The 17,035-nt window shown below is 38.3% G+C and overlaps 1 protein-coding gene across 8 annotated transcripts in view; it reads left to right on the top strand.

The window, feature by feature from the left end:
* The window catches only part of HERC4 (HECT and RLD domain containing E3 ubiquitin protein ligase 4), a 79,562-nt gene that overhangs the window by 50,396 nt on the left and 12,131 nt on the right, over positions 1-17,035 (top strand). For 7 of the 8 annotated variants that reach the window (XR_009155865.1, XM_058189477.1, XM_058189476.1 and 4 more), the window contains 9 exons: positions 702-862; positions 1,453-1,529; positions 3,064-3,197; positions 3,842-3,901; positions 4,007-4,118; positions 5,087-5,276; positions 6,500-6,672; positions 8,078-8,197; positions 12,833-12,931. Coding sequence is in view for 7 of the 8 variants with exons in the window: in XM_058189477.1 (XP_058045460.1) it covers positions 702-862; positions 1,453-1,529; positions 3,064-3,197; positions 3,842-3,901; positions 4,007-4,118; positions 5,087-5,276; positions 6,500-6,672; positions 8,078-8,197; positions 12,833-12,931 (1,126 nt within the window). In the remaining variant the exon portion in view is untranslated. Of the gene's footprint in view, positions 1-701; positions 863-1,452; positions 1,530-3,063; positions 3,198-3,841; positions 3,902-4,006; positions 4,119-5,061; positions 5,277-6,499; positions 6,673-8,077; positions 8,198-12,832; positions 12,932-17,035 lie in introns of those variants that run through there. The other variant, XM_058189482.1, reaches the window with a different exon arrangement.

The raw sequence follows: 17,035 nt of genomic DNA, 5'->3' as shown, positions 1-17,035 counted from the left end.
TTCATAAGACCCAAGGGATCAGTTAATTGCCTTGGCACAATATTGTTCCATAGGCTTAATAAACTTCTGTTCACTGAATTGCAAACTTTGTCCTTTTTTGGGCATCTTTTATTTTCCTAGCCAAGGTGGAGCAGCTGAATCCAAATATTTAGTGTTCAAGTGTACATTACAGGCAGTTCTCAATTTACAACTGTTCGTTTAGTGACCGATGTCACAACGGCATTGAAAAAAGTAACTTATGGTCGTTTTTCACACTTATGACCATTGCAGCGTCCCCAGGGTCATGTGATAAAAATTCAGATGCTTGGCAACTGACTCACATTTATGATGGTTGCAGTGTCTCAGGATAATATTATCATCTTTTGTAACCTTCTGACAAGCAAAGTCAATCGGGAAATCAGATTCGCTTAACAACCATGTTACCGACTTTAACAACTGCAATGATTCATTTAACCAATGTGGCAAGAAAAGTCGTAAAATGGGTCAAACTCACTTAACACGTGTCTCACTTAGCAACAGAAATTTTGGGCTCAGTTGAGATTGTAAGTCGAGGACTTAAGTTGTAGTACTTGAAATTGGGGGCTCTTGGGTTAGCTCAACTGCAATAAATAAATAAATTATATTTTGAATGTCATTTTATAAAAGAGTCTGGAATTTCCTCCTTTCTTACTTCCTAGATGTTTCTTTCCTCTTTGTTGCAGGCAACACACATCTGCATTTGTTCCCTCAACTGGAAGAATTTACTCTTTTGGTCTTGGAGGAAACGGACAGTTAGGCATGGGAACAACTAGTAATAGGAAAAGTCCCTTTCCAGTAAAAGGAAATTGGCTTCCATACAGTGGCCAGATTCCATTGAATTTAGGTGATTTATATCTATTCTTTATTTGCTTATTTACCTTTATTGGATTGAGGTACTACTGGAGATATTGGCTGGGTTCACGCGTTATTCTACAGTATCACGTGATTTATTTCTTGGTTTAATCTTTTGCATTTACTATAAGCCATGATTTATGCTTTGCATGTTGTGTACACTCAGTTGCAGTTTAGTGCACAAACTTTGACCAGACCATGACCTGGTGGTACATTCAAAATTGTGCCATTGTGATAAATTTAGTTCTTGGTGGTATAATTTATGTCTCATGAAAAAAATCTTTATTAAGCATATAGTAGTAACAATACATTGCAACACAAGTTTTAAATCATTTCTATATAAGAAAAATCCAGTCTTTAGGAAACTGCCAGCGCCCATTTATTCGATAAGATTATAAAAAAATAATAAAATAAATATAATACAGAATAGAAACTTCTTGTTGTTAAACCCTGGAATCAAACAGGTTAACTGAAGTACCTCTTAAATTAGCAAATGTGTTAGAATTACAGTAGTTACATTTCTTAAATTAATTTATAACTAAAATAGCTAGTCCCTTGAAGATATTCTTATTTTAATTATAGATGATGAAGATTATTATTGTGTAAAGAGGATTTTTTCTGGTGGAGACCAAAGCTTTTCACATTATGTTACTCCACAGGTACGTTATTTATTTTGATTGATAACTTTGCTTCTGTTTCACTAAACATAATGACTTAAGTTTGATAATAGAAACAGATGCTAGTGTGTTTTTTCCCCATTTCAGGAGCATAATTAGTGTATCTGTTGTATATAAGCTTGCTTAATCTTTTTTCCAAAAAGATTTTCCTAGAATTTAAATTATTAGATAATTGTATGATTTGTTGCTTAGTATCTGTGTAATTATTGATTATGTGCCATCAAGCTGTTTTTGATTTCTGATGACCATAAAGATAGAATTTCTTCCCAGTCTGGCCCTTCAGGCGCAACATTGCCACTCATGCTGCTGCTGGTCACCTTCCTCTTCTTTTTCCTTCCATCTTTTCCAGCATTAAGAGCTTTCTCTAGGGAATGATGCCATAATGTTTCCAATGTAAGATCATTTGAACTGGAATTATTATTATTGTGTAATCATTTCACAACTTTTTGCTTTCAAACCTGATGGATTAATCCGACACCACCAGTTTCGTGTTTGAACAAGTCAGCCTGCCCGAATTGAATAGGAACAGATAATAGTCTACTTTGAAAACAATTTCAGAAAACAATCCAGCAGATTTTACCTAACCGTATTTTTGAGAGTATAAGATGCTCTGGACTATAAGACGCACCTACCTTTTTTGGTGAAGAAAACAAGAAAAAGAAATCTGCCTCTGCCTCCCAGCAATTTTGGCTCCTTGCAGCAAACAGCAAATAGCCTGCTTTACTTTCATTTTCGTTTTCAGCATAGCTTGATTAGCACAAGAAAAAAAATCCGCTCCTAGCAATATTTCTCCTTGCAGCAAGCAGCAGAGGCCTGTGCAGCAATAAGCAATGGCAATCCCTGCAGCCTGAAACAGCTGAGAGCCGGGAGGCTGATTCAACTGACAATCAACTTGTGCTAATTAGGCTGTGCTGAAGCTGAAATGGGCTTGCTGCAAGAAGGTAAATTGGTGAGAGGCAGAGGCCAAAGGGTGGGGGCCAGTGGGTGGGCGGGGCTACATTTGGTGTGTAAGACTCACCCAGATTTTCACCCCCTTATACTCCGAAAAATACTGTATGTTTTGTCCAATTTGTGAACATATAAAAAGTAGCCAAGAATGAAGTGACTTAAAAATAAAAATAGGACATGTTATAAAAACCTATTATAAAGATTTTTGTTGTTAGTTGCGAAGTCGTGTCCGACCCATCGCGACCCCATGGACAACATTCCTCCAGGCCTTCCTGTCCTCTACCATCCTCTGGAGTCCATTTAAACTCATGCCTACTGCTTCAGTGACTCCATCCAGCCACCTTGTTCTCTTATAAAGTTCTCTTATTATAAAGATTATAATAAGACAACTTTAAAAGGGGGATTGTGCACGGTTTAACTGTTGCTCATTATTGTAAATTGTTTTCATGGTTAGGCTTTAATGCAGGTATAAATAAGATAATGAATGAATTTTTTTCAGCTATGAGTCTAGGGATTTGAAATTTATGAAACAATTTCTTGTGATATGTCACTTATCACTTAAATGCAGGATTTGGTACCAGCAGATGACTTCAGATGTCCGAATACTTCAAAACAAATCTGGACTGTGAATGAAGCTTTCATTCAGAAATTAATTAACTATTCGTCTTCAGGTGCAGGGAGGCTCCCCGTGGAGATAGCAAAGTAAGAATTATTCCTACTTATTGATAAATCTTATAAACCAGTCTTTCCCAACCTTGGGAACTTTAAGATGTATGGACTAACTCCCAGAATTCCCCAGCCAATAATAAAGCTGGGTGCTTTATCTGATGTTATGTAATCAGTTCTTACATTGGAATAAAACTATCTTTCCTCATCATCTGGAGCCATAAAATAAAAACTCTGGGAATGAATTCCTAAATGCTCTCCTCAAGGCAGTTTATTTGAGTGTCACCAACTCAAGAGATGCAAAAATGTTATTCGCGATTTCATTGTTTAGAGAGAAAATGCCACAAATCATGTGACTGAGGGGGAGAGGGGACCATCTGAACATTGAATGTGGGTCATAAGTACCCCGTAGGTCAGTCCCTCAGAACTTTGAATGGTTGCTAAGCAGTCGGTCATAAGTCAAGGACTACCTGCGACAATTTATTAAATGTAGAAGCTGACTTAATGCCTTTTTACAAATTGTTAAAACACATTTAAAAACTAAACGCAAAGGAACTAGCGTGGCAGATACAACAAACCTAGATGGGAACACAAAAAGAAGAAGAAATGGGCGTGTCAGTCACACTCACTAATGGACGTGTATGTTTTTCTTTTTCCTTTTTTTTTTTTTTGGGTAATAGTGAAATAGATGGAATGTTTTCTTCTGCTGGCTGCCTAAATGGAAGCTTTCTAGCTGTCAGGTCAGTGGATAATGAACCCATAATTGAATGAAATCCTTAACATTTGTTTATTTAGAATATAGAAAAATGTGTACAGGGTAACATTTATCTTTCTTCTTTCTGTAGCAATGATGATCACTACAGAACGAGTGCCAGGTTCTCAGGCGTGGATATGAATGCTGCCAGGCTTTTATTTCACAAACTTATACAGCCCGAACACCCACACATATCTCAGCAGGTTGGCCTTAAAAATCTTTTCAAATTCATTTCGATTCCGTTGCCTGCTATTCTGTGTTTAATGCCTGTACCGTGTTCTTTTTGTTATGTCATGGATGGGGAAATTTGAATTGTGAATATATTTTAATTTAACATTTTATTTCTAAATTTGTCAAAAAGTATGAATTTCCCTGAAGGTTCCCTTTACACAGCAAGACGGCATGATAAAATAATATAGTAAAAATCTGGTTTGTTTATACTTTTTATTCAGGCTTGTGTAACAAACTGACGAATGTTCTTTGTCCCATTTTAACAAAGCGAAGACTTATTTGCTATTATTATTTGCTTTGCCCAATCCTTGGGGATAACAGTAAAGAATTTGCAAAGCAGGCGGGGGGATAGAGAGCAGCAAACGAATAAAAGGTGAAGCAAAATGCAATTTTCTTCAAATATGTGGTTTTTAATTTTATATTTAGATGTAACAAATACACTTTTAGTAGCAAGGAAACCCAAAGGGTATGATTAAAAAAGGCAAGAAGGCCTCAACAAAGCAACATACAAAACCAGACAGAGCTTTGGTTGCTCTGAGGATGCTGTCTTGCCTTTTTTTAGTTTTTATCCCGCCTTTATTATTTTTTAAATAAGGCAGTGAAAATATCTAATATTCTTTCCTCCTCCTATTTTCCCCACAACACCAATCCTGTGAGGTGACTTGGGCTGAGACAGAGTGACTGGCCCATTGTTTCTTTTTCATGCCTAAAGTGGAGCTAAAATTTCCTGATTTCTAGCCCCTTTTAGTAATGTTTGTAACAGAAATAAATGGCGCAGTTATGCTAACTTTATTTAAAAATATGTACTTTGCTTTTAAAAACGAATTTTTAAAATTGCAAGAAGAAGAATATGCATCTCTTTGTATTATTCTTATTGGCTTATTCTCCCAGAACATGTTTTTAATTTAAAACTAGATTCTGTCTTACACAACATCCCCAGGTGGCAGCCAGCTTGGAGAAGAATCTTATTCCTAAACTGACCAGCTCCTTGCCTGATGTGGAAGCATTAAGACTATTTCTAACACTGCCAGAATGCCCCTTAATGAATGAAGCAAACAATTACATGACACTGGCTATTCCATTTGCAACTGCTATCGTGAATCTAGAAAAAGCTCCACTGAAAGTACTTGGTAAGGTTGGTTTGCTTCATGTCAATTATAAATATGTAGGTGTTACTCTGCTGCAAAGAATGAGTACATTGCAAAACTCAAGTAAGTGTGCAGTACCTGGGGCTTTTTTTAAATTCTTAAACTATTGAAGAGAAGTATTATTATAAGTTCAGTTTCATATGTCTGATACATAAGTAGCAAAGCTGTGTTGGTTATTGATAATAAAACTTTGTAAAATAGAATTTATTTTTGGATTTCCCATATGAAGAGTTGGACCACATTGTTAAGGATAGTTGCTAGTGAAGGATATACGTTAAGAACTACATATGTAGATTTAGAAGATGACTCTGATGCATTCTATCAATGACAGTTTATACCTCTCCGACCATTACAATGTCCATTTTGTCCATTACAGGATTTTGAGCACTCTTTTGCATTGGTGCTAGTTTGGTTGGTTGAGAACTCTCAAGAGTTTAATGCAGGGGGATTTTATTAGCCGTTGTGTTCCTAAGGGTCAGTTTTATTCCATTTATTTTTAAGGATGATGTGGACAATAGCCAGCTTTCTGTTTTTCAGCTGGTTCTTGACATAATGTTTAGATATAATAATAGATGTCATGTAGACGTAACAACTTCTCTTAGACAAGATAGAATTGTAGGAATCTAATAAGCCAATCTGTCAGTGGAAGTACAGTTTGTTTCAGGTGACACTGTGTTTTGACCAAAGGCTAAGATCACATTTTGAGAGCACTTTTAGGATTTATTATTGCTTTGGGAAGATCCAAACTTTTCTGTCACTGAAATGTTGGGGACCGCTATTTTATATGATATGAGCCGCCTCAGTTTTGCTGGCCCTGAAACTTTGACAGGAACTTTTTTCTAAGAAACCCAACTGAAAAATTTCTAGGGAGGGTCACTGATTCTTTAGTTTTTGAAGCTGTCAAGTTTCTACCTGCAATTTTGTAAATTCTGTTATTTCTGCTAACTGTTTTTAAACATGGGTTGTCTCGTTTTAATTGGTTTAAGATGTTTGCTTGCTTTATATCTTATTATATCATAGAAACTTTCATGAGTCAGAAGCAACTAAAAAGTTTTTAGTTAAAACATAATATAATAAATGGATGTTTTCTTTGATGCAGAGTTAAACATTTGGTGAAATGAGGTCATAAGAGAATATTAAAAGAAAAACTAATTCCACAAGCTGTAGAATGCTTCAGTAACTGTCACCTTCTTGCCTGTTTGTAGAAAACTGGTGGTCTATATTGGAACCTCCACTGTTCCTCAGAATAGTGGAACTTTACAAAGATGTTGTAGTCCACCTTCTGAAACTCTACAAGTTGGGTATTCCTGCATCAGAGCAAAGAATATTTGCAAGCTGCCTACATGCTTCGCTCAAAGTTTTGGAAATATTACATAGGGTATGTCTTGAAAATCTGTATTCTTATTTGCAAGTTAAGGTTCAGATTACATCTATCTTCAGTGTAATTGATACAAATATTAATTTATAGGACTAGGTTCTTTTAGAGTGCTTTCTTATTTTGTACACAGTGGGAATTTATTTGGCAACTGTAGTTGTCGTTGGGAGGGAACTTTTATCTTCTAGTGAAGAGAAATGCTTTAATAAAGCATCTGAACTGTAAATCTAAGCAAATGAACTAATATCAATTTCACAAGTTCAATAGAAATTAATATTTAAACCAATTCTGTTTTTAAAAAACCATATTTTGCTACAATATGCCAAGCCAGAGCTGAAATGGTCGTGGTGCAGCTCTAATCACATTTACAGACATTCAATTTTGATAATAATTCAAATTAGTGAATACCACTTTTTAAATCCACTGCAATGCCACTACTATTACAAAAATTCAAACAGAATTTTACCACAGTTGCGTTCTATAACCAGCTCTCTGTGACTTAACCAGAAAAAAAATATATCCCATAATTACAGTGGTACTTCAGTACTCATCATTAATTGGTTCTAGGAGGCACAATGAGTACTAAAAATAATGAATACCAAACAAATAATGTGACATACCATGTGACCTTTGTTTCTGCCAGGAAGAACTTCCTGTCTGCCCCTTTTCCTATGTCAGCGACCTGCCCAGCATGGTTGACTTCCTATCCACCCTCTGTGGCTGTTCTCTTCTTTTTGCCACAACCACCCCAGCATGGCTGACTTTTTGTCAGTTCTCGGCGGCCATTTCCCTTTTTCTATCACCATGCATCAACTACTAAACAAACAAGTACAGGGGTGGCAAACTCGGGGCTGGACGCGGTCCACGGGGTGCTTAGATCTGGCTCGCGGGGCTGCTCTGAAAACACCGAAGAACCGGCCCATGGTGCCTCTGTCAGTGAAAACAGAGCTCGGGCCACCAACACGAGTGATGTCGATCTAGCCATGCCCACCCTGGTCACGTCCCCCCCTTCCCCCAAGGTCAAACACCACCCTGATGCAGCCCTCAATGAAATTGAGTTTGACACCCCTGCTGTACAGCAATCATTATGCTTCAGCTTCTAGTTGTAATAAAGTTCTAAAAATTGTGGTATTTTGCTATAGCTGCACACAGAAAATTAGCATCTCCTCAAGCATTAAATTCTTCTTGCCAATTTGTTCAGTTATTTTATTAGTCAGAAGTAGTTTTACATTATTATACCATGGAAAAAGGACATTGTTTATATCTGGAAACAAATATTTTCTAGCTTTTCTGTTCTTATTTATAGAGATAGCTAACATTTCATCTAGAAACATATATTCCAGGTAGCTTAGAAGTGAAATATGAAATACTTTTAGCGATAGATTCTCTTACTTTTTTTTAAACTTAGGTGAATGAAAAAGGTGGGCAGATAATACAGTATGATAGATTCTACATACATGAAATACAGGATTTGATCGATATAAGAAATGACTACTTCAACTGGATCCAGCAGCAGGCATATGGAATGGTAAATGTCTTAATTTTTGCTCCCACTGTATCTTTAAAGTATGTTACATGACCACGTAGAGAGTGGAGTTCTTCATTTTTATTACTTCCAACCCTTGGGGAGCACGTTGCATGATTTTGGCCATACAAAATTAAGCTCTGGTGAGAAACGTGGGTCATTTTTTGGGTGTGTTTTCTTGTAAGGATTTTTTTCCCTGTGGCAAAGTATGTCTAAAGCAGATTTATGTTGGGATAAAGCTATCTAGAATATTTCTCAGTTTTCCTGGTATTTCAGTTACCGGATGGAATGTCTGTGTGTCATATGTCCATATGTCTTTATCAGCGTTAGAGAAGCTGATATATGCTTTTAAAGTACTGTATTTTTCGAACTATAAGATGCTCTGAAGTATAAGGCACATCTAGCTTTTGGGGAGGAAAACAAAGGAAAAAATGTGCTTCTGCCTCCCAGCAATTTACCTCCATGCAGCAGACAGCCTGGTCAACTTCAGCACAGCCTGATTTAGCACACTGCCGCCGCTACCTATCCCCATCACCTGGAACTAGCCAAAAACAGGACATGCAGAGGCTGAAAATGGGACATGCGGAGGCCGAAAATGGGGTGCGCGGAGGCGGCGATGGGTGGTGGTGACCCCTGCACCCTGGAACAGCTTATAAGCGGTATTCCAGGAGACCAATCCAACTGCCAATCAACTGCTTGTGCTAAATCAGGCTGTGCTGAAGCTGACCAGGCTGGGAGGCAGAGATCAAAGGGTGGGAGCTGGCAGGTAGGCGGGGTTTCAGCAACATTAGCTGTATAAGACGTACAGACATTTCCACCCACGTTTTTTTGAAGGGGAAGTGCGTCTTATACACCGAAAAATATGGTAGTTACAGGTACTCCTTGCAACATGGTGGTAAAGCACACAAAGTTGTACTCTGCCAACTTCAGACAGGAGTTCTAGCAGTCTCCGTTGCCATTGTTAAGCAAATTACACAGTCACAATGTCCCGTGATCACCATTTACAATCTTGTGCTGGCTTTCTCATTGGTTTTGCTTGTTGGAAGCCAGCAATGAAGGTGGCAAATGGCAACCACAGGATACTGCAATGTTATATTTGGGAGCTGGTTGCCAAGCGCCCGAATCCACAATCGTGATTATGGGGATGTTGCAACAGCCACAACTATGAGACCAGTTGGAAGTCTCCTCTGTTCAATGCCATCCTAATTTCAAGCCGTCAGTGAATAAGTGGTCATTAAACGGGAACTGTCTGTATCAAGTATGTGGTGCTGAGGTTAGGCAGAACAGTAGAGGAAGTGACATAAACTGCAGTTAGAAGAGAAAGGATAAGATGCAAAATTTGTTTGGTCACTTGTAATTGCAAAGTAAGATTGTATCCGGTGAACCCCTTGGGCTGTTTAAAGTGTTTGAGATGCATTGCAGACGATAATAGCCAATTAAATTTTTAAAAGCCCATTTATTCTGGGTTTAAAAAGTTAAAGATGTCCTTCAATTAAGCTATAATTAGGAAATTAGCAGCAACAGCAGCACAAAAATAGTTTGCATTCTTCTAGAACAGTGATGGCTGACCTCTTATGGACTAAGTGCCCAAAGCATGCATGCGCGCCCATGAACCCCCAAAATACAATGTGCACACGCCCCCCCGTGCATGTGCCCCGCCCCACACATGCACGTGCCCTGCACATGCGCAGCAGACACCCAAAGACCAGTTGGCTGGTGGGAGGTGTACGTGCATGCGCGGCAGTGCTGAACTGGGGCGACGGCTGGTATGCCCACAGAGAGGTTTGCATGCCATAAGTTCACCATCACGATTCTAGGATATTCTTCTTACACATTTCTGCTATCCTGGAATTCCATGATAATTTTCCATTTGATTACTAGTGAAATTCTGATTTTGTTGACACTGAGCTTTCTGAACAGGAAACAGAATCTCCTGTAAGCATCTGTAGAAAAATAATAAAGAATAGGGGTCTCCAACCTTGGCAACTTTAAGCCCGGAGGACCAACTCCCAGAATTCCCCAGCCAGCTTTGCTGGCTGGGGGATTCTGGGAGTTGAAGTCCTCCGGGCTTAAAGTTGCCAAGGTTGGAGACCCCTGATAAAGAACATTCCCTTTCCCCCCTTCTATGTGGGGTGAGGAAAGCAGAAAAATGTCATGTCGCTTTTTTAAAAGAGCGGCTGCCCTAATGTCAGACTAACAAAACAAATTTTGCTGAGGCATTTTCTTACCTTCACATTACATATCTAACATAGTTTTCTGTGTTAAGAAAATCTTATCTTGCTGGTCCCGTAGAAAACTTGACAGGTATTAATTTGTGTTACGTGCATATTGTATTAAAAATGTCAAGTACAAACATGAATATGAGGGTAGTTTTCATACTGTTTATAACATGGGAAAAAAGTAATATTTGGAAATGTGACGGATTACTTGGGTTGTGAGTGTCAGAATTGTTTATCTCAAGTTTCTGGGGTGTTTCTTGTTTTGAGGCGTCAAGCATTAATTGAGAAAATAGCCAAAGTCAGATCATGGCCTCTTAGTTTATACTGAAAGTTGTACTAAATCTGAGCTTCCAACTAAATGTTTTGGAACTGCAAAACTTTTGCATCACTAAATGACTTTAAGTCAAAATCCTTAGGACCTTGCTAAGAAGCCTTTCTGCCCTCAGGTTTCTCCATGATCTACCCAGATATGTTGCACTGCGTAGGGTATCCTTGTTTGACTTCACAGTCTCAGTGAGGCATGACATTTGTTCAGTGGTGAAATCCAAATTTTTTTACTACCAGTTCTGTGGGCGTGGCTTGGTGGGTGTGGTGTGGCTTGGTGGACGTGGCAGGGGAAGGATACTGCAAAATCCCCATTCCCTCCTCTCTCCTGGGGAAGGATATTGCAAAATCCCCACTCCCACCCCACTCTGGGGTCAGCCAGAGGTGGTATTTGCCAGTTTTCTGAATTGCTCAAAATTTCCGCTACCGGTTCTCCAGAACCTGTCAGAACCTTCTGGATTTCACCCCTGCATCTGTGGTTTCTCCACTTCTTCAGTTTAGCGAAAGCCGGCTCTGAAATCATCACTTCCATCCCGCTGTATATGATCAGAAATGCCCCCCCCTCCCTCTCTCTCTCTCTCTCTCTCTCTCTCTCTCTCTCTCTCTCTCTCTCTCTCTCTCTCTCTTTTGGTATCTCAGGTCTGAAATATTTTCGGAATTGTTTTGGAGAGTAGCCGAGGGACAGTTTAGAATAAATGGAACAGAAATATTGATTGAGAAATCTGCTTCTGCTGTTAATAACGCAGGAAATGGAAAGCTCTGTTTAAGTTTTCCCATTAAGAGTGTGTTATTTTGTCAAAGCCTCTAAAGATGATTGAAGAGAATACTGGGAATAATTGTTCTAAGTGGCTGATACTGGAGATCCCTATTCTGCAGCAGCAAACTGATTTATCGGTTGACATGATCTTGTTAGAACTTGCCCTTCTGTTTCTGCCTCATCCTTTCACTTAGTGATTTTCTACATGCTCAGCACTTTCAGAGATAAAAACACTAAAACTTTAGCATTAAGAGCCTGGAGCGGCCAAAGAACCATAAATAGGGCACAAGAAAGGACACCCCAAAATAGCACTCCCACTAGCAATCTCACTGGGATAGCAATCCCATTGTCTTTGGGAGGTGGCATAGTGATATATTGGGGGCAGGGGGGTGAGCTGGCATGGAGGCAATATGCTTATCTTAGTCTTTGCTCATTGTTGGCTCATTAGCTCTATTCCCTGTAAGCATAGAACAATGTGGGTAGTTTAGAGAAACGAATTGGCCAGAAGTACTTATTCTTGGGGTTTGACACTGTAAGAAAGTGGAAATTCACATGCCCAAACTAACTCTACTTTTTCCTCTTAATTACCGCTGCCTTTTGTGCATTGTGAATAGGATATCAGTCATGGATTAAATGAGGTAAGTGATGATCAGAATAACAGTTTAGGAACCAAACACAACAAAATTACCGTATATACTCGAGTATAAGCCGAGTTTTTCAGCACGTTTTTTGTGCTGAAAAACGTCCCCTCGGCTTATACTCGGGTCTATACGGCTTATACTCGAGTTTTTTTTAAGCCTCGGCTTATACTCAGTATATACGGCTTATACACGAGTTTTTTTTTTTTTTTTACACATTTTACCGGACGGAAGCCCTGCCGGTGCAGTGAGAGGGCGGGGCGGGGGAGCCGCCAGCCTTCTCAGCTGAGGGAGGGAGGGTTTCCCCAACCGGTAGGTGCCTCATTTCCCACCCTCGGCTTATACTCGAGTCCCCAGTTTACCCCAGTTTTTGGGGTAAAATTGGGGACCTCGGCTTATACTCGGATCGGCTTATATTCGAGTATATACGGTAATTTCTTGGGTTTATTCATAGATCTTGCGATTACACGGATAATACCCACTTGGAGATTATCTGGTCAGATCTGGATTAGGAAAGAAGAAACTGCATACAATTAATGTATAAATAATAAAGATTGCTCAACTGCATCTGTTGACTTGTACAACTTAGCTTCTTGTTGTAGTTCAACCTTTAGCTCATAAGTTAAACAATGTTTTTTTCCCCAGTTTTTTTCAAGTAATTCTTCACACACACCCTTCCCCACCCCAACGCTTTTTTTAGGTGTCAGATGGACCAGTTACAATTTGTACCTATCCCTTCGTATTTGACGCCCAGGCAAAGACAACACTCTTGCAAACAGATGCAGTCCTGCAGATGCAGGTAAATTAATATGGCTTTACTATTTTTAAAACAATGTGCAAAGCAAGTATGATTACGCCTTGATTAATTTGACTAAAAAGTGTGTGCTTTGCCTTTTCAGAATAAGTAACTTTTCCTGCATCTTCATTATTTGAAAGATGCTTTATAATCTCATTTCTTATTAAAAGGGAAACTCTGGGCGCTGCTTTTGGCTTGAGTAGCTTGCTGTGGCTATCACCTTTCAGAATGGGAAGAGACATTAGTCAGAATCAAAGCTAAATATTATTTAATTCAATTTATGTGAATACACCCATACCAGTCACATTGTTCCCTTTCTGTGATAAGGAACATTATACCAAAAAAAAGTAAGAAATTACAAGCTAAAGAAATTAAGGCAAGGGATGGTGGGGGATGGGGGGAAGAAATATTGATAACTTTAGTTTATACTGGTACTATATCCGTCCATGTCTTTCCATCCTTGCAACATCTTTGTTTCTACAAAATCTGTAAATTGCTTTTACACTGCCTTTTTGAATAAACTTTTCACCACTCTTTCTGAGGATCTCATTAACTGCAGTCATGCTTTTTGGGCCTTCTTAGCACATTCATTCCTACTTCATGTATTTCTTTGCAGTTCACGCCTTATGGATTCCCTCTATCTGACCAAACCATCTCAAGTCCACATTAATTCATCGCTCATTCATTCTTGATCCCATCTCTTTTTGTTCCTTAAAAAAATTAATTTCTGCTGCATCCCACTTACTGTTATGTTTCCCTTAATATTCTGTTTTGTATAACAAAGCTATTTTATATTTGACAGTCATTCTCTTCCTTACAGCAGATTAGGTACTATCCACTATTGTCTGAAATGGTATAGGGCAGGGATCTGCAAACTTGGCTCTTTTAAGACTTGCGGACTTCAACTCTCAGAGTTCCTCTTTGCTGGCTGAGGAACTCTGGGAGTTGAAGTCCACAAGTCTTAAAAGGGCCAAGTTTGCAGACCCCTGGTATAGGGTCTCCTGCTTGAGCAGAGGGCTGGACTAGAAGATTCAAAGGTCGCTTCTAGCTTTATTCTGATTCTGATTCACTACATTTTTATCAGCATTCATATGTTCTAGTTTGCAATTTATATGTAACTTTCAGTTGTTCAGTTCATTTGCCTGTCCAACACAGCTAATCTCTATCTTTGATACATTAATTTTCAATTTATATCACTAATTGCTGTGCACAATCTCATATTCTTTAAATCATTAAGATTCTTAGCTACCCACATGGATCATCCGCATTAAAAGTATAGCTTGTTCAGATTCCCAGCAACACTTAATACCTAATATCACTATAAGCATGTAGAATATGTTGAAGTAATCCATTCAGGAAGTGACTAAGGTATGAGTGATTGAAAGCAGTGTGTCCCAGTCCATAAAGAGGCACAGCTGGTGCACAAAGTTGTGCAAAAGCCCTCCTGGTTATGACTACCATGTCAGAGTAATGAAGATTTAAAGCTGACCAGCCGCTGTAAGGCTATGGACCAGGATGATGGACTGAGGATGAGTCAGCAAGTTTATTGTCACTTTTAAGAAGCTGTCTATATAAGGGAGGCCATGAAAGGGCGTACCTCTCTTCTCGTGTATCTCTCTCCTCGTGTTCTATCTGCATTGTAGTTTTCTGTGTAGAGTTGAAGATTGATTGATTTTCTGGTGTGTGCCTATCACATGTATGTATGTATATATATGCCTTGTATATAAACCACTGTTTGTAAGACAAACCTCTGTGTACTGTAATTTTGCTCCTGGGTTGTCTCAAAATAGTAGTCACGCTGTGCACACTCTGACATACCATCTGCTGTTTGAGTCCAGGAGGACCACAAGTTGCACATTAATTCCATTCATGGGACGGAAAATTCTTAGACCCAGGGAGCCCCAAAATTCATAGCCACTCAATTTTACCAGGGTTGAATTGATAGCTGTTCTTCCCTCATTGAGCCCTCTGTGGCATCCAGACACTGAGGCGGAATCTCCAAAACATCACTTGGTCAGTCTGGAGTGGAAATGAAAAGCTAGGTATCAACACTTCTTGTTGATGTTAAATAGAATGGAGAGAGTGTTAAGACCTAAGAGAGACTGTAGAGAAGGGACTATGGGCTTGATCTCTCACCCACCGTCCACCCCTATCGGCATCAACTGGAACCAACTCTGGCTAATTCCCTCCCCCCCAAAGCCATCTGATCTTCCGCTTCCATTATCACCATTTACCATCCACACACACATAAATTCCTAGATTTTTATGCATCCACAGCAGCTTAAACGACACCAGTTTATACTTTCTGTTACACGTTTTATTTTATTTATTATTTAATCATATTTTATTTTATTTAATCATATTTATATACCGCCCTATCTCCCGAGGGACTCAGGGCGGTTAACAGGCACTTAAAAACACATAAATACAGAGTAAAAAACAATTAAAAAACTTATTCTAAACGCCAAATATTTAAAAATATAAAAAATAAAACCCCTTTAGGTTTTAAAGATTTCAATCACAATTACCACATCCATTCATTTACATTCTATATGGGTTTATCAGATGAATTCCACAAGAACAGTCCATCTTCATTGCAAACTTTTATATTCTTCTCCTTTCTCTTAGTTTTACTTTGCTTGTTTATCTACGTTTCACAAGTACATCGGTATTTTATTCATTTCTTCATTCATTTTAATTCAGTTTCATTCCTTCTTTCATTCGTTAATTTATGGCCTTTACCATTTTACGTTCCAATCATAATATCCCATATCTTGTAAATTGCCAATAGATAGGCGCATAACACCGAGCTCCATTGCCCATCATGGCTTGAATCCCTTGAGTTTCCATGTACTTTTTTTTTTAGTAAGTTATAAAAGGTGTACACCAGGGTACCAGGATAACTCCAAACATTATCTCTCTCTTTTTTTAATTTAGTTTTTTTATTTTTAAACATACATCAATATCATCAGTATCATTGCATGGACATGTGATGTCTGAGTATCATTCATTTTGGTACAAAACTCATTAATACAAATAAGAATTACTACATTAATCAAATGAATATAGTCTAGTGTTATTATATATATTAATATCAGCGCATATTCCTTCAGTTTTCAATTAATCAGTACTTACTGCATCCTTCTAATAGTTGTAACACTGTTCTTGAGCATATCTAATATCAACCATTTTCAAAAACTAATCTTAACCTCTGACATTCACTTTAAAGATGTTGTACCAAAACATGTATAACAATATTCCCCCTAATTCTAATTTTCTAATCTATTCTAATTCTCAGTACAGCCAATCTTATTATTATTGCTATTTTTTAAGGAAAAAAAATCTTTTTTATCCATCATCTCTTTTGGAATTTCCCTGCTCTTTTTAACTTGCCTCCCACATTCCTCCCTTGGGTCCTCATCTACAACTTTTATTTTCAATCCAACCATTATTTCCAACTCCGCTATTTTTTGCTGCCAGTCCACCCGCAGATCTACCAAGTCCTCTTGTCTTTTTTCCAGAAATGTTTTTCGATTTAACATAACATAACATAACATAACATAACATAACATAACATAACATAACATAACATAACATAACATAACATAACATAACATAACATAACATAACATAACATAACATAACATAACATAACATCAGAGTTGGAAGGGACCTTGGAGGCCTTCTAGTCCAACCCCCTGCCCAGGCAGGAAACCCTACACCATCTCAGTCAGATGGTTATCCAACATTTGTTGGATTTGTTGACTTCCATTTTTTTACCTTCCATTTTCTACCTAACCGTAACTCCAAACATTCTCAAGCTGTTCTGTGCAATCAGGGTCTTCAATGACAAAGAGTATTTTGTAAGTCAGTGTTGTTGGTTTCATGCCACCAGCTTGGAGAAACATACAGTGTACTGAAATGCATTCAATATAATGCAGTTCAAATGTATAAAACGTAAGTTAATGAAATGCAGCCAGTATGGTTTTTTTCTCACAGTGTTCCTTTAGCCACACTGAACGTTGCAGTTTAATGGGAAAAAAATATTGGGTATCACATTGATGGAGACTTGAGTCTTTGGGTTTTGGCTGAGTCCCCTGACATCCT

The sequence above is a fragment of the Ahaetulla prasina genome, chromosome 6 (genome assembly GCF_028640845.1).
Source record: "Ahaetulla prasina isolate Xishuangbanna chromosome 6, ASM2864084v1, whole genome shotgun sequence".
Lineage (NCBI taxonomy): Eukaryota > Metazoa > Chordata > Lepidosauria > Squamata > Colubridae > Ahaetulla > Ahaetulla prasina.
The sequence above is the reverse complement of the archived record's forward strand: the minus strand, read 5'-3'. Positions and strand labels throughout refer to the sequence as shown.